The sequence below is a fragment of the Pteronotus mesoamericanus genome, unplaced genomic scaffold (assembly GCF_021234165.1).
Source record: "Pteronotus mesoamericanus isolate MK-2021 breed Mesoamerican mustached bat unplaced genomic scaffold, CSHL_Meso_final contig_182, whole genome shotgun sequence".
NCBI lineage: Eukaryota > Metazoa > Chordata > Mammalia > Chiroptera > Mormoopidae > Pteronotus > Pteronotus mesoamericanus.
Window position 1 is genome coordinate 25603732 of NW_026555078.1, and position 27439 is coordinate 25631170.

A 27439-nucleotide genomic window follows, 5' to 3' on the forward strand; every position below is an offset into this window, starting at 1 on the left:
GAAGTGGAATGTTGAAGGTGGAATGACAGGCAATCTTAATTCATTACCAAGAACCTCAGGGGATGGTGTGCCAGCCAAAGTAAACACTGCCATAGAGCTATGACAGTGAGTCTTATATCTAATCCAGAGAATTATTCGTCTTCGTTTCAGCTTCTGACACTTCGGATGTCCCTGATCTACTAACTTTCTCTCTAGTAGACACTATATCTGAATCCAGGAAGCAGACAAAACATACTTGTATCTTTATTGTGCAACAAAAAACCATGAGAGTGGCACAGCCATGCCCTTTACCTTAGATACGTATTGGCTAAATGGAGTGTGCTGACCCACTGGTTTTCAATATCAGTAACAGTCTCTGAAACCAACGGAGCCTTGCTGGCCACAGCCTGACTCATGATCTTCTGTATTTTAGCATCCCCTTCAGGTTTCAGTAAAACAATTTCCTGAATTGAAACAAAAAGACTTTATAATCCCATTCATAGTACTTAGGGATAGTACATATGCTATCTTTTTATTTATAAACATTATACTAAAATTCTACCTGCAGAATAGATTTCAAAATTACCCTTTCTTTTTTATACGTGTGCAAAAGACAAAGATACCTCCTTTGCGTTATAGAGGACTGGTTCTCAAGAAACATTTGTCATGTTGAGCTGATTGAATTCCTGATTTCGTCTTGATTTTCAACTGCCTTCAAATAAAGTATATGCCAAAAAACCCCAAAACCAAAGCCAGCCTTGGCAAGTCCATCCTCCGATCTACTCCATTACTTACAGATGAAGGGTTTGGCTAACAAGCTGAAGAGGACATTTTTATACACTCAAGATGAGACTTATTGCTTCCCGCAGGAAAATGCAACGTCCCTCCTGCAACTCTTGTCTCTCCACCATGGCAAAATTAATTCCCATTCCTCGTTCTTCTCTTTCCCTCCTTTGCTCTGAACTATCAAGTTCTTCCCTTCTTAGAAACTACTCCAGATTCACCTTCTCTGCAAAAACCTTTCAGAAAATAATCTCAAAAGAGTCTAATTACTTCATGAAGTCTCACCAACCCTTATAGCTCACTATTCTTAACCATTTCTTCTATGTTTTGATCAATGTGATTTCAATTCTCCAGAGTTTCTTTTAAGCACATGTGCTTCTGTCTCCTGCATTTAAACTAGCAATATCTACTGAATCTCCCTTAGATAAAAAGTGAGCTGAAGGGAGATTGAGATTCTCTTGCCCTCCACAACCCACTCAGCGTCCAATAACCTTGATGAACCCGACATGTCCACTCTGAAGAAGAGTCCCCCCAGACCTGCCTGGACACCACGGATGCCTCTGCTGTACTGACATGTCTGTTAATATCCTTGCCAACTCCCTGCTGCCACACTCTGATTTATTGCCTTTATTTCAATTCCGCTGCCTCAGTGAAGATGGACAATAACTGGGCATTGCCCTCACAGAGAGACGATTTACTTTCTCTCTTCCATCTGCATTAAAATAATTTTTAGTTCCCTCAGAGGCCTTCTCTTTCATAAGGTCAATCATCTGAATGTCTTTAGCCATTCTACAGTGATTCTATTTTCCATTAAGAAACAAATCTTTGCTATTTTCCTCTAAATCTTTTCAAAATTAGAGTTCACTCTGACCTCTGAAATTTAATTTCCACATTATACCTTTATTTTTTGGATTGTTTCCTCAAGTGGCATTTGGCCTTCAGATGAATTCAAAACCATAAGGGACTCTTTAATCCCTGTTATCCAGTGAATTACATCTCGTGCAAGATCATCAAAGCTCTGGTCCTCAGCCGGAGGTAACTTATCCTCTTCCTCGATTTCACATATTTGTCTCAATAATGCCTGGTATCTATCAATCAAATGTGTTGATTCCATTATTATTTCTTCTTCTTCAGTAAGCCCACATTCCTTCAAAGAGCTGTTCAGCTGGGCCATAGATTCAAATTGTTCTCTGTAAATTCCAAATATTACTGAAAGTTTATAGGAGCCACAACATCATGTAAAAAAACCATATTCCCAGCAAATATATTTTATATAAGACTACTTTATACCTCTTTCTAGCTAGAGCTTGGCAAAATAACTCAGTTTTCTCTCCTGATCCTTCCATTTCTTTCCACTTCTCTTCTTGATTAGTCAACCACTTACTCAGGTTTCTGTGGTCATCCTGGAGTCTAAAAGAACATCACATATGTTAGAATATAAAATAAGTAAACAGTGTTTCTCTAAAGAGAAGATTGACACGAATCTTGTGAGCCAACCAGTTTTTTTACTGTATGTTTTTGCTATTCTTTGGAGAAAATTTAATTTGTAACATTAAAATCTGAATAATAGCCTGTACTACAGTGGTATTCTATAAAGCAGTGAATCACAAAAATGTATCATAAAAAATAGGAAACAAACCGAAAACATTTTTGGATTCTTCCCTAAACCTTTGATATGTTAAATAATTTGAAGAATTCTCTAAACCTCCATCTTCCTAGAGTCATACTTGATTTGAAAGTATGTATATTATTTGTGAAATTTGTGGGTATTATGTATCTCAATGCTAGCTGTACTGAGGCAAAGTACACATAAAGATATCATTAGAAAACATGCTATTTAGAGGTCACCTTCATTTCCTACCTCAGTAGCTGATGCAAACAGTCATTGAGCTCCTTTGCTCGCACCTGGCATACAGACTCCATTTTTTCTAATTCAATTTCTTGACTTACAATCCAACTGTTAAGCTCCTTAACATGTGCTTTGGGCAGATGCTTCTTCACATGATTCAGTACCGTTTGCACCTGCTGTATTTGATTGCCTCTTCCTTCAAGAGCCAAGAAATCCTTAAAAGAAAAAGTTAATTATGTCCTACTGGCAAGTGTAAGTATGGTCTCTGCCATACCCATGACATTGTCCAAACCAGTACAGTGACATGCCATCTTCTCGACATCCTATACAAAAGAAGGTCTGTGGAGATACGACTGACTTCAATGACAAACGATCAAAAGCTGATTTATATTAGTTCTACAATGTGTGCATACATCTGACTTTCTGGAAATGCTGTCAAGTAAAACAATCAGTGCTGCCATGAAGGTAAGTAAAACTTACAACCAGAAAAGTTGCAGTTTTCTTTTCTGGCTGTACTCACCTTCTCCTAAATACTTGTTCCTTTATGGTGATCACTATGTAACACTTAACAGACTATTCTCTATATAACTTGATCCGAATCAGAATTTTATTTCAATGTTTGTGTTCAAATGTTTGAGCATCAATTCATGAGTCCCATGTAATGGGAGACATTAAATGGATTTTTTAAAAAAGTTAGAACTTAAAACTAAAAAAAACCAGAAGAAAGGCAGTTCTATCAATGAAGAATGGTATCATCAAAGCAGTGAATCAGAGAACATTAAGTGCTGTCCATAAGCTTGAGTGTGTGACTTATTATCAAAATTGAAGTACTAGATAATCTACCCTGAAGTGATTCAGAGTTAAGGGTGTGGACACATGCAGACATTCTGCCATTTATTTTGGGCCACCTTCCGCTACACTCTGACTAGCAGTCTATTCAAGTTCAACTGCAATTTTTAAAAGAAATATGCCTGGAAAGACTTAAAAAATCAAGAGATGTCTTTTAGGAAAGTAAAGGAATGTCAAAGTCCAAATTAGATATATTTTTAATTTTTTATCAAATATGATTTTAACACAATTGAATTCACCAGCATACACTTAGGTAAACAGCATCTTAGAACTGGTGTATAAACAGAACTTGGTTAAAACACCTGCACCATTACTCAGTAAACATAGTTTCAAAATACTTGGGAAAAGCCATGTTATTTGGAAATATTATCTGTATGTAGATAAATTAATAAATCAAAGTAATCATCATTCTATCTATTTAAATACAGTTCTATGCCTCTAGCATTTTAGTTTTAATGAATTCTTACTGAAATTTATATGACTTACAGAAAGTTTTTGTAGTTTTTGTTCCATACTCTTTTTTATTTCTGGTAATTCAAAACACTCTTCCAGGTTTATTTTAATGTTGCCAAACCAGTCATTAAAGTTCTTGCACTGATCTGCAGAGGAAAAATAAATACATACATACATACACATATATATATACACATACATACATATATACTGTATTCATTCAAGGTAGACTTCATACATTTAGTTTAAGTGAGAGATTTAGAAACTTGCTTCCCAAGCCACGGCTACAAATCATTGTGTAAACTGATTATAAGTTGAAACTCAATTCTGAGGGCCAATAGAGTCTAGAAAGTAATTGTGGTGTATTCTCTACACCAAAACTCCTTTCCAAGCACACAGGACACCCAAGACACCAGCAGAAATGTCCCAGACTGACTCACCACAGTGTCAGGTCAAACGCAAGGACAGTGTTGACTCTCTTTAGTAAAATAACAATTTGGCACTTGAAAGAAATAGATGTTATTTCTGACATGCATAGATTAGTGAAAGCTTCCCCCCCCAAAGATTTATCTGAATAAGTCCTTAATCAATCACTCAATCCTTTCTTTTAAATATAATCTGTGCAACCATCCGTAAAATGAAGCCTAGATTAGCTTTGTGTTCTCAGTACTTATTCACACTTCAAGACTCTCAGAAACACAGAAGAAACATTGCACTCACCATTCAATAACTTAGAAAAGTGATCTTGCAAAGCACTTTTTTTGGTATTAAATAAATCACTGACACTTTCATATTGCTTTTTTAATTCCGAGAGTTCAGGAGTCAGACAACCTATTTGATTCTCAAGTAATATCATACTGTGCTTTTGCTGCAGAATTTGCTGTTGTATCTCCTAAATACATAAACAAACAAACAACCATTAAGTCTTAAAATGGGCTCAGTTTACACAATGCATATTAGACCTCCATTGTTTTTGTAAAAATACAGATGATTTTCTTTTGGGTGGATCTGCTTTCTCTTATTAGTCAGTAAATGTATAAATGCAATGCAATTTAATATCAAATAATTACTGTCCACCAAGCAAATCAAAGGTGAATTTCATTTTTTTATTAACCTCAAGAAGTCAAGACTGTCAGTAGTAAATGTGAAAATAAATCTGCACCACAGAAGAGAAGCAGCTGGGAAGTACCTCTAGTTTCGTAAAGATCTCCAAACTGTCAGAAGGAGATAAGGCTTTTAAGAGGGACTCAGTCATCCCAATCTGGGTCTTGGCTTGGTCTAGGTCCTCTTGCAGCTCAGCTGTGTTTCCACTGAGTGTAGAGCAGTTGGATTCCCCTGTTAAAAGCATTTTTACTTCTTCGATGTTTTTCAAAATAGAGGACTCCATGACCTGAAATCATGAAACACAGGAAGTACCATTACAGATTTTATTTAACTAGATTTTAAGACAAACTACATTGCTGGGAATGAGTTGAGACCACTTCATTTTAATGTGAAATAAATTCTTCTCTACCTATAATTCTTCATTGCTTTACATCACGGATATGACAATTTGAATGTTGTCTTTAAAGAAAAGGAGTTACATGAAAAACTAAAATGGAAATTCTGACTTTTTAAGAGAGGCTAACTTGAAACATTTCCCCAAAAACAGTTTTATCTAGCATACCAATTGAGGTGTTATTTCATAGCACGCATTTGAAAACATATAAAAAATATATAGAATAAATTACATAGCCAGCATTTGTTGAGTGTTTATGGTGTGCACAATATCATGGTAAGTACAAAAATACAGGCTTAAGACAGTTGAGTAGGTTGCCCAAGATCAGAAAGCTAATAGGTGGTAGCACCAGGGCCTCACCCAGAAAGTCTGACTCATATTCAGCCATGTGCATATCCCTATTCAGCCACTATGCATTTTGATCTAAATAAAATTGTAGCAAATCTCTTTGCAAAACAGAAATTCACAACTGAGGGAATCTCCCTGTTTCTCCATCTAGCAATTAATAAACCTAGAGTCACTGGAGCAGTATTTTCCTTCCTACACCCATCTCTGCTCCTGAGGATTCCCCTTGTTACTTGACATGGACGCACAGTGCTCTCTCTCTCTCCATACAAGAAGCCTCTGAAGTAAGTGAAATAAGAATAAAAGAATGCAAAAAATAATATTATTCATCCTAAAAGGGAAACAAAGATAGTAAACTATGCTAACAATTAAAAACTTGGTTAGACTTCATAGAGGAATTGAACAAAGGTGAATTAAATAATGTTCCTAATTTTATTTTAGGTTTAAGATTCGATTCTGGTTTATGAAAATTACTTTAGAGTATCTTCATTGTGACTTTTAAATAAAAATTCTCTTACCTGCAATTCAAGAGGTATTTCACTGCTTTGAAGCAGAAACTGTATTTTAGCCACTCTTTTAGAAAATTCTGAAGACTTTTGTTCATGGATTTGTAACTCTGCCTAAAATACATAATTTTAATAAAAAGAATTTTTTATTATATATACATCTTGTTTTCTGGTACCCATGATTGCTATTGCTAATACACAGAAAATGAGAGAGCTTTTGAATTGCCCCCAATCACTTGTTCGTTTGTTTTTTGACAGAGTCCTGGGAGTTACAAACCCAGGTGCCTTCATGAATTAGGACAAACACAACAGAGAGGAGGGTCCAAGAAGGGTCCTAGCTGTAAGACAATAGAGAGGGGCTAGGCTTGTGCCACACCAGTGTGCAGGGCCCACTTAAAGTCATTACATTTCATAGACCTGGACATATAAATTGTGTCAATACACACACACACATACCGCTCTCTGGGGGAATCTGGCCCATAAGCTGGCAGTTTATAATCTTTAACTTCACATTTTAAAACAACCTGTACTTCAAGACAAATTTAAGTGACAATACATTCATACTTAGAAACTTCATAGTTTTACTTCATGACTATCATTATATACCCAGAGAACTTATAATCTCCACACATGTTGAAAATCTTTTCCAAATGCATAAAAATGGACATTTGAATTTAAAAGTGAATAAAATGACAAATTTTGCAGCCATTGTTCACAATACATACATACATTTTTATATTACATTGAACCAGATAAAATTGCTAATATCTCACTGTTTTTGACCTACCAAGACAGTGCTTTTTTAGGGTACAAACTAATAATATGTAAACCAACAAAATAATTAGAAAACAATTCTTCCTGGAGTTAAAAAAATATAACTTTAATTCTTTCCAAATGGCAAAACCTGAGATTACTGTTTAAAACACTAGCCTTCTTTGAAGCTCTATAAAGGTGTTCACACTCAGCCTGTGTTTTGTCTTTATTTTTGAGGCGCTGCTTACTTCAAATTATGGAGGTCATCCACGATCATACTCTACATCATAGGCGAACAGCCGAAGGGCTGGCAGTCTGCGTTTATAAACAGTTTGACTGGGACCCAACTACTTTCAAGCACCTGTGTCGTACCTGTGACGGACTGCTTTCATGTTAAAAACAGCAGGGCTGGCCATTTGTGACACTGGTCAAATGATCTACAAGCCTAACATATTTACGACTTGGCCCTTTAGGATAAAGTTTACCTAATCCGGGGGCCTAGACTAACCATCTGGGAACGATTATGCATTTTGATGGGGCTTCTGCTAGGAGTTCTTAAGCTTTTATATACCATGAACACTTCTAGAAGGTTGGTGAATCCTATGGACCCATTGTACAATAATATTTTTAAAGGAAAACATACAATAAATGATGTAGGACTATAAAGGAAAAAAATTACATTGAGTTACAGTTATCAAAATATTAAAAATGACATTTATACTATAGTACTATATATGCTTCTCTATTAATACCTTAAATAACATCATCTAGCAGTGGGCCTACTAAACACCATATTTTCAAAGTAGTGATAAGGGTGATAGTTGCAAGAACCAGATAATAGTTTTAAAATATCTGTGGTTTTGTTAATAACAATGTCACATGTAAGTTCATCCTACTATGTTTGTTGATTATAATTGGAACAAATATTGTATTTTAGTTAGACATTCATGAAAATAAAGATGCACTTTCTCCCATGGAATGTTATTTCATCCACGAATTCCTTGGGTGTCTGTGAACCCCAGATTAATAACATCTGCTCACAATTTCCCAGATACCGTAAAGGAAACAACACAGTTCATGTTCCAGTCAAGGGATAATAAAAGAAATAAAAGATTTCTTTGTGATTTCTCTACTCTGCTTCAAGAAAGCAAACTCATTAAAATGCCAACTGTGTAAAAAAAAAAAAACCCACATATTTTATCTCTGTTAAATTACCTTCAGCTTTTCTCTTTCCTCTTCAGTGAGTTGATGTAATTCAATTTTTTGACGGACCTTTTCAGTCCACTCATCAATTACATGTTTTAAGTTAAAAAGTTTGTCCCATAGAGCTAGAGCTCGACCAAGACTTTCATAGCAGTCTTCTGTCTTCTCATTTATCTACCATAATTAACAAGAGAAATAACACAGTTTGTAGTTTAAAAAAAGGTGTAAAAGCCATTGTTTCAGTCAAGTACTATTCTCAAAAACAATTTTAGTTTAAGTGTAACTTTACTGGTAAAATTTTAGTTTAACTTTGGCTTTATTAATCAACAAAAACTTGCTTTAACATATGTAGAAAAATTTTTCTTCTACAAAAAAAAAAAATTTTAGCTGATGAGCTGCAGGTTATATGCAATGAAAGCAGTAGTATTCCTAAGTTCTAAACCACAATAAATAAAAAGTCCTTCTAAAATCCCTGATGAAAATGAAACAAATTCTTAACTTGTAATTCATTTAAAAAATATCATTAGTTCTCAACTAAAAATGTATTACATAAATATATAGTTGAACATTAATACTTGCAAGAATGAGGAACATATTGACTAGTTTATTTTAAATAAATTAAGCTTGCACTTTTATATGTAGAAAATTATAAACCCATTTGTTAGTACTGCCTAAAACTCTGGCTGTAAAGGTTAATTTCTATGTCATAAATTTTATATTATTTGAATATTTTTACCATGAGTGCTTCTGAATTTTGTAATGACATTAAAAATACTAAAAATACAATAGAAAAGATCAATTTAATTGTTATACAATAGAATTTCTAGTCCATTAAATTATCACTTACATCAAGCCATCTGTCCACAATAAGATTAGCCTCTTTCTCAAAAGGAGGCTCTTCAAAGGTTCTCATTTTATTTAGATGAAATTGTAGATTTTTGCAGATCTGGTTAATCTTGTCTACGACTTCTAAATGTTCACTGAATTCCTCTTTGACAACTTCAATCTGTTAAAAAGGTATAAAGCATGATTTCATCTACTGACACAGACAAGCAAGTAAGAAACATGATTCTGTTATTGACTTTTATTGTCTCACTTTCTCAATGAAAGTGTTTATAGTACAAACCATCTGGTTTAACAATAATTCCACACCCAACTTTCTTCCCACTATGCATAATAAAATATGGTCTAAAACCGTGTATTTTGTCCTTGGGAAATAATATTCTACCAAACAAAGTATATCCATTCAATGGTATAAAAAGTGATAGTTCCCAGATTCCTCCAATAGGAATCATCTTTGTAATAGTGAAGAACAGTTCTCATCTGAATAAAACACACAGAACTCTAAAACATCTTTAAGTTTAATCTCTCATGATTCTATCTCCAACATCATTTCTAACAGGGAACCTGAGCATCTATTTTAGGAAAAGGCTGATGATCTTAAACTATAAAATTAAATTTGTTGACTAATGTAATATTAGTGCTTCACTTACTTTACTAATCTTCCACAAACATCTTTAATGACTACATAAAATTTGAAAATAGATTTCCCATAACCAAAAAATCTAAAAATTATGCACCCAAAAGGACTTCCATGTCTGGTAAAGGGGAATAGACATACTTGTGCCTATGCATCCCACTAAGTAAAATTAAAAACCCTACACATCATATACAAAATTAATTTAAGAAGACTGAAAAGAGGAGAGTTTAAGGAGGACTGATGGCTGCAGGCAGGGGCTCCTAAGGAACAGCCTGGTGGTGAGCTCCCTGCAATTTCTTTTTCCCTTGAATATCCCAGACCGTGTGCTGAAGAAGCCAGCCTCTGGTAACATAACAGACAAAAAAGCCCGAGAAAAGCCTGTTCTCTTCATTTGAAGTACCACGAATAAGACAACCTTGCAAGACAGAAAATTTCTCGAAAATAATTGCTCACTAAAGACAAATAGTATCTTTCAAAAACTGTGGCTCAATCCCCACCATACCAGCAAAGGTCAAGTGTACAGCCTAGACTTCCACCATCACCAGGCTGTCGCAGAAGCCCCACCTTCACCCAACAGGGTCATGTCAGAGAAGACCAAGCAGAGAGCCAGAGCTTTCATTCCTGCTGGCAGTAACAGGGCGCTTGCCCCTACAATGGGCCATAGGGGTGTCAGGGGAGTCGGAATTTGTACCTCCGACTAGTAATAACAAGGAGACCTGGATCTCTGATGTCAAGAAATTACTTGTTTGCAGATGACATGATTATCTCTATAGGAGATCCCAAGGAATCTACAAGAATACTCCCTGAGCTGACAAGTAGGTTCAGAAAGGTTGTAGAATACAAAATCAACTTACAAAAATCAACTGTACTTCTATATATCAGCAATGAATACATGGACAACACTGAAATTTAAAATGTAATATCATTTCTAATTACCCCAAAAGTTAAATACTTAGGTGTAAATCTAAGAAAACATGCATAGGACTCATTTGCCATAAACTACAAAATGCTAATGAAAGAAGTCAAAGAAGGTCTAAATAAATCCAGAGAAATACCAAGTTCACGCATTGGAAGACTCAATACAGAAAAGACGTCAATTCTTCCCCTCCCAAAAAACCTGCTGTATAGGTTCAATGCAATGATCAAATCCCAGTAATACTAGTGGGTAGACATAGACAAGATTATAATAAACTTTAAATGGAATAGTAAAAGAACTAGAATAGCTAAAACATTTGAAAAATAATAAAGTGGAAAAAATCAATTTAACTGATTTTTAAAATCTATCATGTACAGTAATAAAGATTATGTGGTGTTGGCAGAGGGGCAGACACATAGATCAATGGAAAAGAGTAGTGAACCCACAACTGGATTCACACAAATATGTCCAACTGATTTTTCACAACGGTACAAAAAGCAATTCAACAAAGGAAACAGAGTCTTTTCAACATATGGTACTGGAGCAACTGGACATCTATAGACAAAAACACAAACCTTAAGAGTCATACATTATACAAAAAAATGAACTCCTAATGGATGATGAATTTAAATGTCAACCATAAACTATAAAACTTATTGGGAAAAAAAAGGAGAAAATCTTCAGGATCTTGAGGCAGTCAAAGAATTCTCAGACTTTGACACCAAAAGCACAACTTAAGAAAGGAAAATTTGATAAATTGTACTTTAACCAAAATTAAAAACTTTTGCTCTGTCTTCAAAAGACCCTGTGAAGAGGATGAAAAGACAAGCTGCAGTTTGGGAGAAAGTATCTGCAAACCACACCTGACAAACGACTAATATCTAGAATGTGTAAAGAACTCTCAAAACTCAACAGTAAAGAAATCAATTACTCTAATTAGAAAACGGGTAAAAGATACCACCATACAAATGGCAAACAGGCAAAAGAAAAGGTGATCAGTATTATTAGCAATTAGGGGAATATAAATTAAAGTCAATGTGATACCACTACATACTGATCAGAATGACTGAAATAAAAAATAGACAATATCTAATACTGTAAAGGATGCAGAGAAACTGGATCACTCTTACATTGCTGGTGGGAATGTTAAGTGGTACACTTGCTCTGGAAAACACTTTGGCATTTTCTTTAAAAACTAAATAAACAATTAACATACTATCTAGCAACTGTGCTCTGCGGTATTTATCCTGGAGATATAAAAACTTATGTTCACACAAACCCCCCTACATGAATGTTTACAGCAACTTTACTCATAATAGCCAAAAATTAGAAACAACCCAGATGTGCTTCTAAGGGAGAGCAGTTAAATAAACTGCGGCTCATGCATAGCATGGAATATTGCTCAGCAAGAAATAGTAACAAATTATCGTATTACATACAAGAATCTGAATGAATCTCCAGAGAATTATGCTGAGTAAAATAGCCAATCCCAAAAGATTACAATCTGTATGATTTCATTTACATGAAATTTTTGAAATAACAAAGTTATAAGAGTTTACCATTAGGAAAACCTAGTCAAGGAAACACAGGCTCTCTCTGTATTATGTCTTATAATTCCATGTGATTTCTCTACAATTATCTTAAAATAAAATGTTTAATTAAAATATTAAAATTTTTTGATGAAAAAAATTACTGGGAAGTTTTCTTTCTCCTGACTTGACACGGACTAATATATTGGCAAGGCTGAAATGCAAACCCCGGTGTCTTTCCTCCTAGTTTAGGGCCCTTTGCACGGGAGCATAATAAATGTTCAATTAAATGAAAAATTTTACATATATATCCATTCTAATTTTGATTACATTCAAAGAACTTTGTTCTTACATTAACATAACCTAACAGCTGGTGAGGAGAAAAGAAAGAGCAGCAGAGGGTAGCTCAGCATTGACAGGAACTGCAGGTTTCGTTCTACAGTGAATGAAAGGGGGGAAATAAAGAAAACTAGGTCCCCTCTGACATTTCCCAAACTTTAATAGTCCCCTGACAGTTTAGCCTTCTCGTCTTACTTTTGCACTCTGTCTTTCATTAAAAAGAGTGGAAATTTGGCACCATATCTTAGATAAACATCCAGGTTTCTATGGTTTTGAAGGACAAAAGTTCTCAGTAGTATCATATTTCAGTCACTGGTGCAAAGCATCGTGATAATATATGCTACAGAAGTTGCTGTTTCTGAAGACAGTACCTAGGTCATCACAGAATTAACTGAAGGTTGTGTTAATAATAAACAGTACTAAAATTCGCTGTTTTTCCAGACAGTTAAAAAAGTGTCTGAGAAAAAAAATTAAACACCAATGTACTGGAACTTCTGTATTTTCCATTCAAAATAATATGTTATTTCAGCTAATATGTAAAGTGCCCATAGGCTAGACACCATGCTACATAAAGGATTCTCAACATGATAAAAAAAAATACCTGGACTTTTACATATTCCCTAAAGGTAATTACGATTATTTTACTAATTTTAAAAACATCACTTGTGGGCTAACCATTATACCTGAGAAAGGGGTACAGATGAAGCAAACTTAAACAATTTTTACTTCTGCTATACACATACTTCAAATGTTTTCAGGGAAGGCACTATACGATGATTGACACATGACTGCAGTCAGATAGACCTGGGTTTAAATAATAATTCTGCCATTCGTTATTTAGCCATATAATCTTGAGTAAGTATCTGAACCTGGTATCCCTACTCCCTCCACCCCTGTCCCTAGGATATAAATTGGACCACATTCACTAGTGATTTACTAGTGAGCAGAATCAGCATGCATGAATAATTCAACACATGGATATGGTTCTTTTTTCTGCTTCGTGCGGCTTCCTTGTTGGTGCTAGGTGAGATGAATCACAGCTCCTTCAGACCTGAACTATGCACCTCTCTTCACAGAAGATGAAGGAAGCAGCCAAGTCACTGCATCGATATCTGAGCTACTCTGTGCAGCTGCAGAAAGAGTGATAAGATTCCAAGATGTGGACTTGGATCTGGTCAAGATAAAGGCCTTGTAGACATTTAGGCTGGCATTCATGCTTCAAGTCATTTTTTACCGGAGCACTTGCTGGGGTATTGGGCACTTATGAACATAATAATAAAGTGGTACCATTTGGTCATATTTATTTTTTTTACTATATGTCTCCCTTGATAATCCCACAACAAATTATGAAAACTGGAGGGGCAGGGTTGGGAATTCTTTGTTCCTTTTCATAACACTATCTTAATGACAGTAAAACCTCCACAGCTCTTTCTAAAGCTCTCTAAGCCTTCATTTTCTCACCAGTACAACAGGGATAATAATAATTAATTTATAAATTCATTGTGAGAATAAAATTATTTAATAATATTATACAAAGTACTTGGCTCAAAGTACCAAAGGACCAAAACATCAATGGTAGAAGTTATCATTATTATCATCATTATCATTTTTATTATTAATAGTAGTAGTTCAACTTAAAGTCGCAAGCCCACATGATACTACTATTTGTAGATAAAACAATTTTTCTGGCTTCAGGGTTTTTCAATTCTGGGGCAAGTCATTTATTGGAGCAGGAGGACATATGGTTCAACCACTGAAGAAAGGAAGAAATGAGGAAATTTGTAAAGTGCAGCAATTATTATTTTTGATATTAAGAATTTTACATATTTAAGTGAAATATTTGGTCAAATGGTAGATTTTCAAGGTTCTTCAATAATGTTGTCAAAGTGTTTTCCAAAAGGGTAGTATCAATATATTCTTTCATCAACAATGTAGAGTGCTCATTTCAATGACTTTCAAAAAACAAAAAAAAAAGCTATTTTTAAATAATAAAAAATAAAAATTGATTATAAAATCACTCGCTTATATGAGGTCATGTTTAAGTGAATGATATTATTACCTAATATTATACATATAAGAAATCAGCCCTGGCTGGTTTGGCTCAGTGGATTGAGTGACAGCCTGCAAACCAAAGTGTTGCCAATTTGATTCCCAGTCAGGGCACATGCCTGCGTTGCGGGCCAGGTATCCAGTAGGGGGTGTGTGAGAGGCAACTACACATTGATGTTTCTCTCCTTCTCTTTCTACCTCCTTTTCCCTCTGTCTAAAAAGAAATAAAATATTTCTTTAAAAAACAAACCATACTACATACAGAAATAATTTAATAATAGCCCTCATTCTTTTATTTATCCATGATTAAAACTGCTGTTGAAGTAAGAGGCCACAAGTTTTTATCTTATTTAATAAGAAACCTGGACAAAGGATCAAGATGGCGGAGGAGTGAGTAGAAGTCATACTGACCTCCTCCCAGGACCAACCTGGAATTACAACTAAATTGTGGAGAAATCACCTGGAACAAACAACTGAACAATAGTGAGAAAGGAGCCTTATAATCTCGGAGACCGAAGAATTGGCTTTAGCGCAATCTAACTGGTAAGGAGTGTGGTACAGCCTTGAGAAGGCGGGCGGGACATCCACGGGGTGGCAGCACAAGAGGGATATTAAAACGGCCAGTTGGATCCCCCTGAGAAGAGAAGGGTCTAAACCAAAAGCGGGGATCTCTAGCCCACAGCACCAGAGCCCAAAAGGTACACAGAAAACAGCCGCTGTGGAAAGCGGCAGGGTTGCTCTCTGCCAGAGACAGGAGGCTGGAGAAGAAAGAACCATTTAAAGGGCTAACGCATAAATTTTTATTTACAGCCACTTACCCTTGTCTCTGGCAAAGGTGGGGGCAGAGTGGGCTAGAGACACCTGAAGAGAGACTGGGGAAGGAGGCTTTGAGGGGAGAACTGAGAGAGTTGCCCGACGAGATCTCCATGCTGACTCATCCCCCATGCGGCAGCAGCCATCTTGGTCAGGCAGAGACCACTCCCCCTGAGTGGCAGCAGCATCAGAGGACCCAATAGCCCTGCCCCCAGGTGGGATTCCACCTCGCCCTGTGCTGTCTAACCCACCTGTTGAGTGCAGAGTGGCAGGCACAGATAGTAGATCCCTGGCTAAAGGGGGCATAGAAAGGTCTGGAAACACTTGAGAGCCTGGGGATGGAGGCTTTGGGGAGAGAATGGAGAGAGTAGCCAGCGAGATCCTAGTGCTGACTCATCCCCCATATGGCAGCAGGGTGAGAGGACCCAATAACCCCACCCCCAGGAGGGACTCTGCCCCGCCCTGAGCTGTCTAAGGCAGCCTGTTGAGTGCAGAGTGACTTGATTAACAGCTGAAGGAGACAGCCACAAACAGTAGGTTCCTGGAAGTCTCGAACAGACTGCCTAAGGACAGACAGGGTCAACATCTGACATCATCAGAGGCAGATCCAGAAAGTAAAAACAGTGGTCTCCTACCATAGAAGTTCACACCACAAAGTCAGGAAATCAAGCCAGATCAACTTAAAAAGCAGAAGCAAAAAAGAAGAGTCTCACAAATAATGAGAAGACAAAGAAATACCCCTCACTCAAAATGGAAGAAGGAATCCCCACAAAGAGAACTAAATGAAATAGAGGCAAGTAAACTATCAGATATTGAGTTCCAAACAACGGTTCTAAGGAAGCTCAATGAGCTCAGTCAGCTCAGAGAGAATTACCAAAAACTACAGAGAAACTATGAGGAACTTACTGCAAACTATATCAGCATGTAAAAGGACACAGAAACTATCAATAAGGGACAAGAGGAAATGAAGAATACAATTTCTGAATTTAAGAACACAGTAGAAGGAATCAAAATCAGGCTAGATGAAGCAGAGGACCAAATCAGCGAGCTGGAGGACAAGTTAGAAAAAAGCTCCCAGAAAGAGCAAGAAAACGAAAAAAGACTCAAAAAGAATGAAGAGGCATTGAGGGAAATGCAGGACAACCGGAAACGTAATAATATCCATATAATAGGGATGCCAGGAGGAGAAGAAGAGGAAGAAAGGATAGAGAACTTGTTTGAAAAAGTAATGATGGAAAACTTCCCTAATTGGAGGGGAGAAAAAGTCACAGAAGTCCCGGAAGCACAGAGGATCCCATTCAAGAGGAACTCAATGAGGCCCACTCCAAGACACATCATCATTAAAATGGCAAATATCCAAGCCAAAGAATCCTAAAGGCAGCAAGGGAGAAAGAGGTAGTAACATACAAGGGAGCCCCGATACGGCTAGCTGCTGACTTCTCAACAGAAACACTACAAGCCAGAAGGGACTGGCAAGAAATATTCCAAGTCATGAAAAGCAAAGGTCTGCAACCAGGACTGCTGTTCCCAGCAAGGCTATCAATTAAGATGGAAGGTGAAATAAGGAGTTTCCCAGACAAAAGAAGGCTAAAAGGATACACCTCCACCAAACCAACATAGCAAGATATGCTAAAGGGACTGCTTTAAGAAGAGTCCATGAATACCAGTGTTCTTTTCACAGTCACCAACACTTGATATTACCAATATTTTTTAATATGTATTAATCTGATTGTGACAATGTGTTCATTGTTCCTTTACTATTTGTTGAAACTAAACCTATTTGTGTATATTTCTTGCCTATTTCTATTATTTTTCAAAAGCTTTAAATGACTTTTTGGTATTCTTTACCTATTTTTTGATTAAATGTTTGTAGAATTCCCCCCCTCCAAAAACAAAACAAACCATTAACCCTTTTTTAGATGTGTTGCAAATACTTTCCTATTCTATTATTTGTCCTTTAAATTTTTTAATATGTATATTACTGTACAGTCTTAAATGTTTAATATAGTCATACTGTCAATATTTTACTTTATACCTCCTGGGTTTGAATATTTTACTTCAGGGTAAGAAAAATATTAGTTTGTATTTTCTCCTAAAACTCCTTAGATTCTACATATTGATTTTTACCTCACCTGAATATTTCTTGTATAATGTGTGAAATAGGGCTCTATATTTGTTCTATTTCAAGTAATAGTGGTCCATGCACCTTATTTGTTGAATAAGCCTTATTTTACCCATTGATTTGAAATATCAACTTAATCATATATTACATTGTTAGACAGATATATACATTTGTCTCTAGAATGCTCATTATATTTCATTGATCTACTTGATTATTTCTGTGTTGGTGTCATGTTGTTTTAATTGCTGAGACTTTATAATGTTTTAAATTTTTTAATATTTTATAATTAACTTTGATATTTAAAAAAATAAGTAAAATCAATCTGCATTTAAGAAAGAAAGGAAAGCAGAAAAGTAAGAAAGGGAGGGAGGGAGGTGGATCTCCTACCTTTTGCAACATCATGGATGGAACTGGAGAATATGAGTGAAATAAGCCAGTTGATGAAAGAAAAATACCATAGATCTCACCAATAAGGGGACTCTATTCTACTAAATAAACTAATGAACAAAATAAACCACAGGCATGGAAACATGGAGCAGACTGAAAGTGACCAGAGGGGGTGGGGAAAGAGGACAATGGTGGAAAGAAGGGGAAGGGACTAGACAAAGAACACGTATGAATGACCCATGGACATGGACAACAGAGAGGGAATTGACTGTGGGAGCAGGGCGTGGGGGTGGGATGGGTGGAGGGGGGATAAAGGTGGAAAAATTGAGACAACTATAATAGAAATGATTTATAAATCTAAAAAAATTGAGGAAGATACCAATAAAAAATATATAATTGCAATTTCCCACCACTATGTGATGATCGAACATTACTATAAAAGCTTTTATAAGCCAAGATGGCATAAAGTGAAGAGTACCCCCCAATTTCTAAGTTTGGTTTATGTCACTTTCTAAAAGCAGTAGATATCTGTAATCAATTTTTTTGTAATTTTATGGATCTTGCTTTTGGTTTCATATCTCAGAAATCTTTACCTACTCCTAGGAGACCAAGATTTTCTCCTGTTTTTTTCTCTAAGTTAATTTTTGTACAATGGAAGTTTCAGACAAAGGTTTTTTGCGGGGAAGGGAGTACAAAGGGGGACTATATGGGTATCCAATTGTTTCAGATTATCTTTTCTCTGAATTAATTGCTTTTACATTTTTGTTAAAAATCAAGTGGCTATATTTGTTTGCACTTATCTCTTAGTTCTTATTTTGTTCATTAACCTATTTGTTTATCCTGACATTTTGTCTTATTTACTATAACTTGGTATAAGTCTTAAAGTCACATAATACTAAGTCCTGTAATTTTGTACATTTTCAAAGCTGCTTTAGCTATTTTAGGTCCTTTATAATCCCATATGAATTTTAGAATAAACTTGTTGATTTCTACCAAAAAAAAAATAAAAAGGCTGCTGTGATTTTGAATGGGATTGAATTATTCTACAGATGAGGTTGGAAAGGAATGAATATCTTAATAATACTGAGTCTCTCAATTAATAAACATGGAATATTTCTCAAAAAGAAAAAAAAGAAGAAGAAGAAACTGTAAGTTCTTATCCTAACACGCAATGTAACGGTATTAGGAGGTGGAGCCTTTGGGAAGTGGTTAGGTCCTGAGAGTGGTGCTCTCGTGAATAGGACTAGTGCCCTTATATTAGTAAGAGAGACTCCGGAGAGTTATTTTGACCTTTTGACCAGGTAAGGACACAAGGAGAAGACGGCCACAAGCGTGTGACCTCAGGTCAGGAGTGCTGAGGGTGTAGGACCCCAGCCCAGGAGAGCTGCAGGGGCCCCTGTGGGGACCACGCGGGGTGAGAGGCGGGGTCGTACTGCCAAGGTCATCCAGTCATTCCAGTGCGCCCAGCGGCAGATCGTCAGGCCAAAGAGGATTATTCTCCAGCCTTAAGGTTTAGTGTTGTTTGCCTTGTTAGGTTTTGTTCATACTTGGGGCCATCTGTCTTTTTCCTCTTCTATTTCTCCCTTTTGCAATGCATAGATCTCTACCCTATCCCTGGCCCACCACAGTACTTTGAAAACGTATAATTTGTTTGGTTTCTTGGGTTCACAGCTGGAGAGAAATTTCTCTCAAAATGAAATGTACCTTAATTCTCACCCGTATCTGATTTAGATGACAAGGAGATGAGACTTTGGGGTCAGGTTTTAGAGGTGATGCCATGTCAAGTTATGACGTTTGGGGCTGTTGGAAAGGAATGAATATACTTTGTATGTGAGAAGAACAGAAATTTGGAGGTGCATCAACAGCAGAATATTATAAACTATGAGAACTGTCTCCAGAAGTGTGAGAAATAAACTTCGTTGCTTGTAACCCACCCAGTCTGTGGTATTTTTGTAATAGCAGCCCAAACAGACTTAGAAAACAGCCACTGAGGTGCTAATGCTGGCAGAAGGGTCAAGACCTGGACTTAGCTTTCCATTAGGGAGACTCACCCAGGAGAGGGGCCAGCTGCCTGAAGAGGATGGAAGGAAGTTCTACTGGTCGGAAAATATACAGTTTACCTTATGGGGTTGGTTATAGTTATGTGTGGTAGAAAAAGTGTTCAAGCATCTGAGAAGAGGGAGCATTTAGAATTGCAAATGGGCCATGTGGGGGGTTAGAACAAGTCACCCCAAGATGTGTCTCTGTGGCCTGTGGATTGTTTTGAGCTAAAGTGAACTTGAGCCCAGGGACTCAAGAAAGACTTCTGCCCCTCCCTTAACTACCTAGATGAACTTGAATTAGGGGCTTTGCCCATAAAAAGAAATGATCAGAGATAACTTCTTAGACCTATCTACGGAGCAGGATAAACTTCTATTTACTGAACATCTGCTCTGCTTATCATCCTGCAATAATCCTGTGAAGTCCCCAAGCCATCCCTAGCTCAAAATGTCCTATGTAGCTATTTTCCCTTTTTGTCTCTGAACCTCTAGTGCATGTGAGGTCACTGGCTCTCTCATGTATGCAGGGTTCCCAAACAGATGTATTAGATTTGATTATTTTCTCTTGCTAATCTGTCTAATTTCTGATTATCAGACCATAGAAAAAGTCTTGAGGGTTGAGCAAGATTTTTCCTCCCAACCACACACACGGTGGGGCATCATGACTGACCCTCATGATGAGGCTAAGTCCCAGGCGCTCTGCCAGGCACTTTTCCTAGCCACCTCACCGAATAGGACAGAGATCACTTTTTGCTGGTAACAGGACAAAGGGCGGACTCAAGGACTAAGGAGGGTCAGCACAACCCAAGAACAGCTGCAGGCAAGAGGGGCTAGATCTGTCTGTCTGGTCAGTACACAAGGCAAGGACTTAGGAGCTGGGATTAAGGGAGAGCCCTGGATTCTGAAATAAGAGCAGCAGGTGGGAAACTGGCATCTGGGGCACAGTGGAGGAATGGCTACGTGAACTGGGACACAAGGTTGAGGGGATCTTGTATGGTTGATCAAGTTGGATTCTCTGCAAACCAAGGGAACTGCAGCTCCTTAAATCCACTGCAATGAGCCCAGAATCCTGCTCGACTCCGAGACCACCAGACCCAAAGCTGCCTCTGCTGGATGGAACCAAAGAGGTTGCATCTAAGTGGCTCCCAATGACTGCTCATGGCCTTGGTGGCCTCCCTCAATCAAGTCTCCTAGGAATCCAGTTACACAGTCACATATTGAATAACTGGTATCTAAACGAGGCTCTTTCTGATTGGTCAGTTTCAAATAGTCTGAGAAAGTGGGTCCCTGACAGGGGCTACTCCTCATCTGTGGCACTGGCCATGTGTCTGAACCCTAACTGTCACTTCAGCTTCAGGGACAGGAGTTCTGGGTAAAGAATAAATTGTCTGTAAGAACCTGGTCTATGTAAGCTTCTACTGATGTTGCTCTCAGCAACTGAGATGTTAAATAAAATGGCTTTCTGACAACCAGCTGAACCTAGTAGACTAAGTTTCACACATGCTTTAGACACTTTGACAGCATTTTAGCATAGTGCTCATAAAACCAACAGGGAAAGCAACGATCTGGTGAATAATAATACAGTGAAGTGTATTCCTTCCTAACTATCTCATTTCCTGCCACTGATTGATAACCACATAAAATCATAGAAAATAATGACACCTAGTGTCCAAAACTGTTATTCTTCCTAGAATACAAAGTTGCAATTGGTGAGGCTATGAACACAGACAGAGCAACCTGGAGATCAGCTCCAGCACCTTTGCAGAAAGCAACTAAATAAAAACATAATTTTTCCTTTGTCCCCTAACAACAAAGGGGACTTTCCCACTATCTTCATTCTCTTAAGGCTGCAATGAAGTCTCAGATTTCTTTTAGGTAGAAGGTCAGTACACACAGACTGGTATCACCTTACAGAGGTGTCGCAAGTTGGGGCACAAACAGGAAGAAACAGATGGATATTTCTCTCTCACATTGATGTTCCCCTTCCATCTCTCTCTCTAACACTCTCTCTCTCTCTCACAAATCAATAAATGTATTCTTGGATTAGGATTTAAAAAAAAAAACAAACATCAACTTGGGGGTGATTTTTTTCAAGATCTGCTGATATATTAAATACATTCTTGGATATTTGGTAAAATAGAGTCACCAGTAACTTCATTTAAACCAAGTTTTAAAAGTGGCTCCATTTATAACATCCTCTTTGTTGTCTGGCTTGTTAGCAAGGACACGTGTAGAGCTTCCTTTGGAACCGGACTCACCTCTGCTATCCTTTTCTTCAGGTTCTCCTTCCCCATGTATGAAGCCTGAAGGGAGATGACATTCTCTTCTTTTTGAATCAAAGTTGTCAAGACATTCTTAAAATGCTGATACTGCTTTAAGAGCTCCAAAACTCTTTCACATTGGTCAAGGCTATAAAAAAAAAATGTAAAAGTACAAAACATCTGAAAATAACAAAACCATTCTTTCTCTTTTTAACTCTCCTACAATAATGATTAATACCTTATAGAAGGATTTTTCTTCTTGACATGGTTTCTGATAGTTTTATCAATTTAACCTAAGAATGGTCACTCATACATTGATAGTAAATAATCACTGGATTAGTAGTTTCACCTGATCAATATTAAAAAGTCACCAGATGTACCCTCTAGAAAGAAACATACGATTCATGATCTTAAGGAATCAGCATCCCAATTTTATCCTTGACCAAAGGTCATCTCAGAAAACTGTGCCTCCCTACAATTATTCTTGGAGATTATTTTAATAATAGTTCAGCAAGCTATAAATTGTTTGGGTCTACTTAACTCATTCTAGATTTATACTTTTTAAAAAAGTATGGTACTGACCCTGGCTGGTGTAGCTCAGTGGATTGAGCACAAGCCTGTGAACCAAAAGGTCACAGGTTTGAATCCCAGTCAGGGCACATGCCTGGGCTGCAGGCCAGGTCCCCAGGAAGGCTCACGTGAGAGGCAACCACACACTGATTTCTCTCTCCCTCTCTTTCTCCTTCCCTTACCCTCTTTCTATAAAAATGAATGAATGAATGAATGAATGAAATTTATTTAAAGTATGGTACCAATAATGGGCAGTTAGGACACCTGGTTTCTAGTTATGGCTTCTAGTTATGGCTGGGCACTAATTAGTTGTGTGACCTTAGATAAGCAACTTTAGGCCTCAGAACCTCAATTCCTTCCTCTGTAAAATGGAAGGGTAGACTAGATCAAATGCTACAGACAGGCTTCATCTCGACTACGGTACACTCAGATTGCCAAAGGAAAGGGTACTCAGACGGAGTTCTGGGGTGAAAGGCCCACTGAGGGCAGAGTTAAGGGAAATCACCAGAGAGCTGAGGCACCCAGGGACTGACCACTGCAATAATTTTTTATTGATCCACCAGTTGGCCTCAAAGGGAAAGTGCCCCGAGTCAAAGAGGAGGGTCCGGTAGGAGTTGCTGAACCACATGCTGAAAAGGGAGGGGGATGGATAAAACCACCTTGAACTCTCTCTTCTTGTCCTCTGACCTCCTACTAGTACCTCCCACTTCTTAGCCTAACTTGAACCTTTGGCCTGGGTCGTACAGGGATAGGGATCAGTCCTCTAGGCCACTCCCACCTGCAGACAGAGAATAAGGGGAGAAGGCAAGGATGGAGTACATTCAGCAGATTCACCAGCTGGGACTCATAGGTAATGGTTGTCACACAGTTAAGAAAACCTTTGAGCCTTGCCTAGGCTCTGTAGGAAAAATGGTGGCAACTGACAGGCAACATCTCCATTCAAGTAGCGTATGTGGAAGAATAATGTCCCATGTCCTAATCCCTGGATCCTGTGAACATGTTACCGTACATGGCAAAAGGGACTCTGTAGATGTGATTAAGTTAAGGGTCTTAAAATGGGACATTATTCTGAATCCTTCGGGTGGGTAAAATATAATCAGAAGGGTCCTTACAGGAGGGAGACAGGAGGGTCAGAGTCAGAGAAGATAAGGTGACAGGAGAGGCAGAGATGAGAGCAAGAGAGCGAGGGAGAGCGAAAGCGAGAGAGAGAGGAGAGAGACTGAGACTGAGATTAGAAGATGCCAAGATGCTGGCTTTAAAGATGCAAGAAAGGGGCCCTGGCTGGGTAGCTCAGTTGGTTAGAGCATCGTCCCCATATGCCAAGACTGCGGGTTCAATCAACAGTCAGGACATATACAAGAATTCAACCAATGAATACATGAGTGGGTGAAGCAGCAGGTTGTTATTTGTCTCTCTTTCATTCCCTGTCTCTCACTTCCTCTCTTCTCTCAAAATTGATTTAAAAAAATATGGAAGAAAGGGACACAAGCCAAGGAATGCAATAGGAGGCTTCCAAAAGACAAAACAAGCAAGGAAAGGGATTCACTCCTGGAATCTCCAGAATGAAAACATAGCTTCATTTGGGGATTTCTGACCTCCAGACTGTAATATAAGTTTGTGATGTTTTTAATCCACTAATTTGTGGTAATTGGTTACACCCACTACTGCAGGTGGGGTGATTAATATACTGTATGACTGTTATCCTTCCTAGATAACTTCTTGAGTTCATTCAAGCCAGAATCTATGATTCCAGGTCTGCCCAGACATTGATCCAGTGAGCTTCCAGTGTGAAACTCCTGTTTGCCCCTCTGTTAGGTCCATGGGAAGGTGTTTTAAACATATACATTTCAAAAAGTTAATTATGCCACAAACCATTTTTCAGATTTGGCAGGGATTCTTTTCCTTACCATTCAGTGATGGAAGCTTTTGCATTCTCCCACAAGAGTGCTGTATTTTGGCACTGTTGGTTCAGAGCTTTTTCTCTGCCATCTTTGAATCGTGGAAGAGAATTAGCCATATCTTGCAAGAGTCTCTTCTCTTCTTCATAATTATCTAGGTCCTTCTCCACTTTGATTAATAATTCTTTCCTTGATTATAAAAGAGAAAAGATTAATAGCCATAATTAGCCAATTTGACTCGATACAAATATGGGTAATGTGGCGAGCACATCTACTTAACTTGTCCTCATGAGGTTTATGAAGACAAAAATTACACATTGCTGTTATAGAGTTTAGGAGGCTCTTTGCAACTCCAGAATACTAATCTGGTGTTTTATTATTATAAATACACAAAACCAAAAACAGTAACATTTTTCTGTGATGAACACATTTGTAAAGGGTGTATATACGCATGTAAGGAAAAAAAAAAAAGAGAAAGATTGGGCGTGTGTAAGTGAGTGGGAAAGAAAGCATGGTGTGTAAAGAAGAGAAAAGTGGTAGAGAACTACAAGGCTCCTAAGGGAGTGTGGAGGGGCCCAAGGAAGAAGGAAAACTTGTATTTCTACCCTGTATGCAAAAAGCTCTCCCATATCAAGAAAGAGAGTCATTTGAGCAAAGGGTGTTAATGTGCAAACTAATCCTGGATGGATTAACTCCATTCATCTAGGTATAAACTTGCTTTTATCAGATACCCACTGTCTCTACTTCCTCCTTTCCAATTTCTCTTGAATCTGCTCCCATAAGGCTTTCATTCCCTATAGCCCCTCCAAAAACCGCTCACTCACTCATCAAGACCTCCAGTAACCACGTGGGTTCCATTCTCAATCTTCACCTTCCTTCCCAAGTCAGCAGCATTTGACACAGTTGCTTACATCCCTCACCCCAGTACAAGACTGACTTCTTCCCTATCTAAACTCAGTTACTCATGGCTTTAAACAGCATTCCAAAATGCTAACAACTCTCAAACTATACCTCTACCCTAGACCTCTCTCTCAACCCCTGATACCATCTGTTTTTAAGAGTCTTATTGATATCCACACATGAAAGTCAAAGAAGTACTTTGAACCTATCACTTCGAAAACTGAGCACACCTGATCTTTCATTCACTACCTGATAAACTTTAGTCTTTCTCACCTCAGTTATTGGTAACTCCAATCTTTCTGTTAAAGCCTATGTTCAATTTGTCAACAAAGCTTGCAGACTTTCCCTTCAAAATATATACAGAATCTTAACACTTGACAATTTCACCATTGGTCCACACCACCATCATGAGGATGTAGATTACTGAAATAGGTCAAACTAGACTTCCTACATCTTTCATTGATTCCTATCGTCTACAGTCAACACATGAGTCACAGAGAAGCTGTTACAATAAAAACCCGAACACTTCCCTCTGCTCAGAACTCTCCAGTGGCTTCCCAATGCCCAAACCAAAAGTAATCACATGGCCCACAAGTCCCTTCATAAGCTATGCTCCGTCCCATCCATTACCTCTGACTCCCTTCATACCTCTTCCCCTCATGGCTGCCCTTCTCACCTCCTAGGCTCTCATCAAACATGCCGGGCCCAGTCTCACACCTGGCCTTTGTACCCACTGCTCCCTCAGCCTGGAAGGCTCTTCCTCCAGGATGGTGGTCACTTGGCTAGCTCTCATCCCGTGTTACTTACTTCAAGGTCAGCGTCTCAGTACAACTGTCCCTAATGACTCTATTTGAATTGGAACCCTTTTTTGTCTTTATTTGCTTAACTTTTCTCTATAGCTTTTATCACCATCGAGCATACTGAATATCTTACACCTCTCCCCCTTGATAATAAGTTCTATGTGGGGCAAGAATTTTTGTCTATTTTGTTACCTGCTATATCCCTAGTACCTAAAATAATGCATGGCACACACCACATATTTGTTGTGTTAAAAACTAAAAATGAAAGCAAATTTATTATTTATAGATGTATGGTTTTCATTTATAAACTTGTATTTATGTACTCATTCTTTCTAAATCTATAAGTCTATTAACAATGAATTAATTACTAAATTAGTATTTAGTTTGACACCTCATTAAGACCTGGGGCACTGTAGGAATGGAAGGCTCACTGAGACTGAAGTCATAGGGAAATTCCAGAGGAAAGAGCTTGGTCAGCTAAAGAGCCTCAAGAGAACACTGAACCTGAAGGACGACAGATGGACAAGGAGACAGAAAGTGGGAGAGATTTACTAAGGGGAGGGGAGCTCCACAAAAGTGACTCTTCCTAACATTGTCACTGTCAGCACTGAGAGGCCGACTCTGAATGGCAGAATGAAAACAGCGGCACTCATATACTGAAGGCTACCAACCTCAGTTTACCCCAATTCTGCTCACCCTCCAGAACCAACACTAACCTAACTTATCCCAATCCCATGCCCTCCTACTCAGTCCCCACCCTAGTCCTGATGGGAGAAAGGATGAATCCAAATAATAAAGGAAGAAGAAGGGACAAAGTGTGGCATGTGCATGTGCTACCACTTATTTCTTTATTATCAAATGTGCAGCGCTTCCCAGGTCTTCCCCCATCAAGAGAACACCATAATAAATACACAGCTCCAAAGCAGCTCATGTCCTTTGTCCGTATCTTAGTTCACGAGAACGAAAACTTTACAGAATTATATAACATCTTAGAAAAGCACAATATCAGCAAGAAGGAAGTTTGTCTGAGAAGTCTACAAAAAAGAAGGCTGAAAAGAGTGGGATGGAACTGAAACAGAAAGACAGGAAGTATCTGTTCCATCTAACAGGTATTTGAA

General features: G+C 37.8%; 1 protein-coding gene across 1 annotated transcript in view; it reads right to left on the reverse strand.

Annotated features, from left to right (window-relative positions):
- SYNE2 (spectrin repeat containing nuclear envelope protein 2) overlaps nucleotides 1-27439 on the reverse strand; it is a 277882-nt gene that overhangs the window by 146947 nt on the left and 103496 nt on the right. The window contains exons 32-43 of the mRNA XM_054567455.1: nucleotides 24631-24810; nucleotides 22151-22301; nucleotides 9066-9224; nucleotides 8231-8392; nucleotides 6275-6376; nucleotides 5103-5303; nucleotides 4634-4805; nucleotides 3947-4059; nucleotides 2624-2826; nucleotides 2053-2172; nucleotides 1661-1952; nucleotides 292-443 (exon numbers count right to left, since the gene is read on the reverse strand). Coding sequence (XP_054423430.1) covers nucleotides 292-443; nucleotides 1661-1952; nucleotides 2053-2172; nucleotides 2624-2826; nucleotides 3947-4059; nucleotides 4634-4805; nucleotides 5103-5303; nucleotides 6275-6376; nucleotides 8231-8392; nucleotides 9066-9224; nucleotides 22151-22301; nucleotides 24631-24810 — 2007 coding nt within the window. The remainder of the gene's footprint in view (nucleotides 1-291; nucleotides 444-1660; nucleotides 1953-2052; nucleotides 2173-2623; nucleotides 2827-3946; nucleotides 4060-4633; nucleotides 4806-5102; nucleotides 5304-6274; nucleotides 6377-8230; nucleotides 8393-9065; nucleotides 9225-22150; nucleotides 22302-24630; nucleotides 24811-27439) is intronic.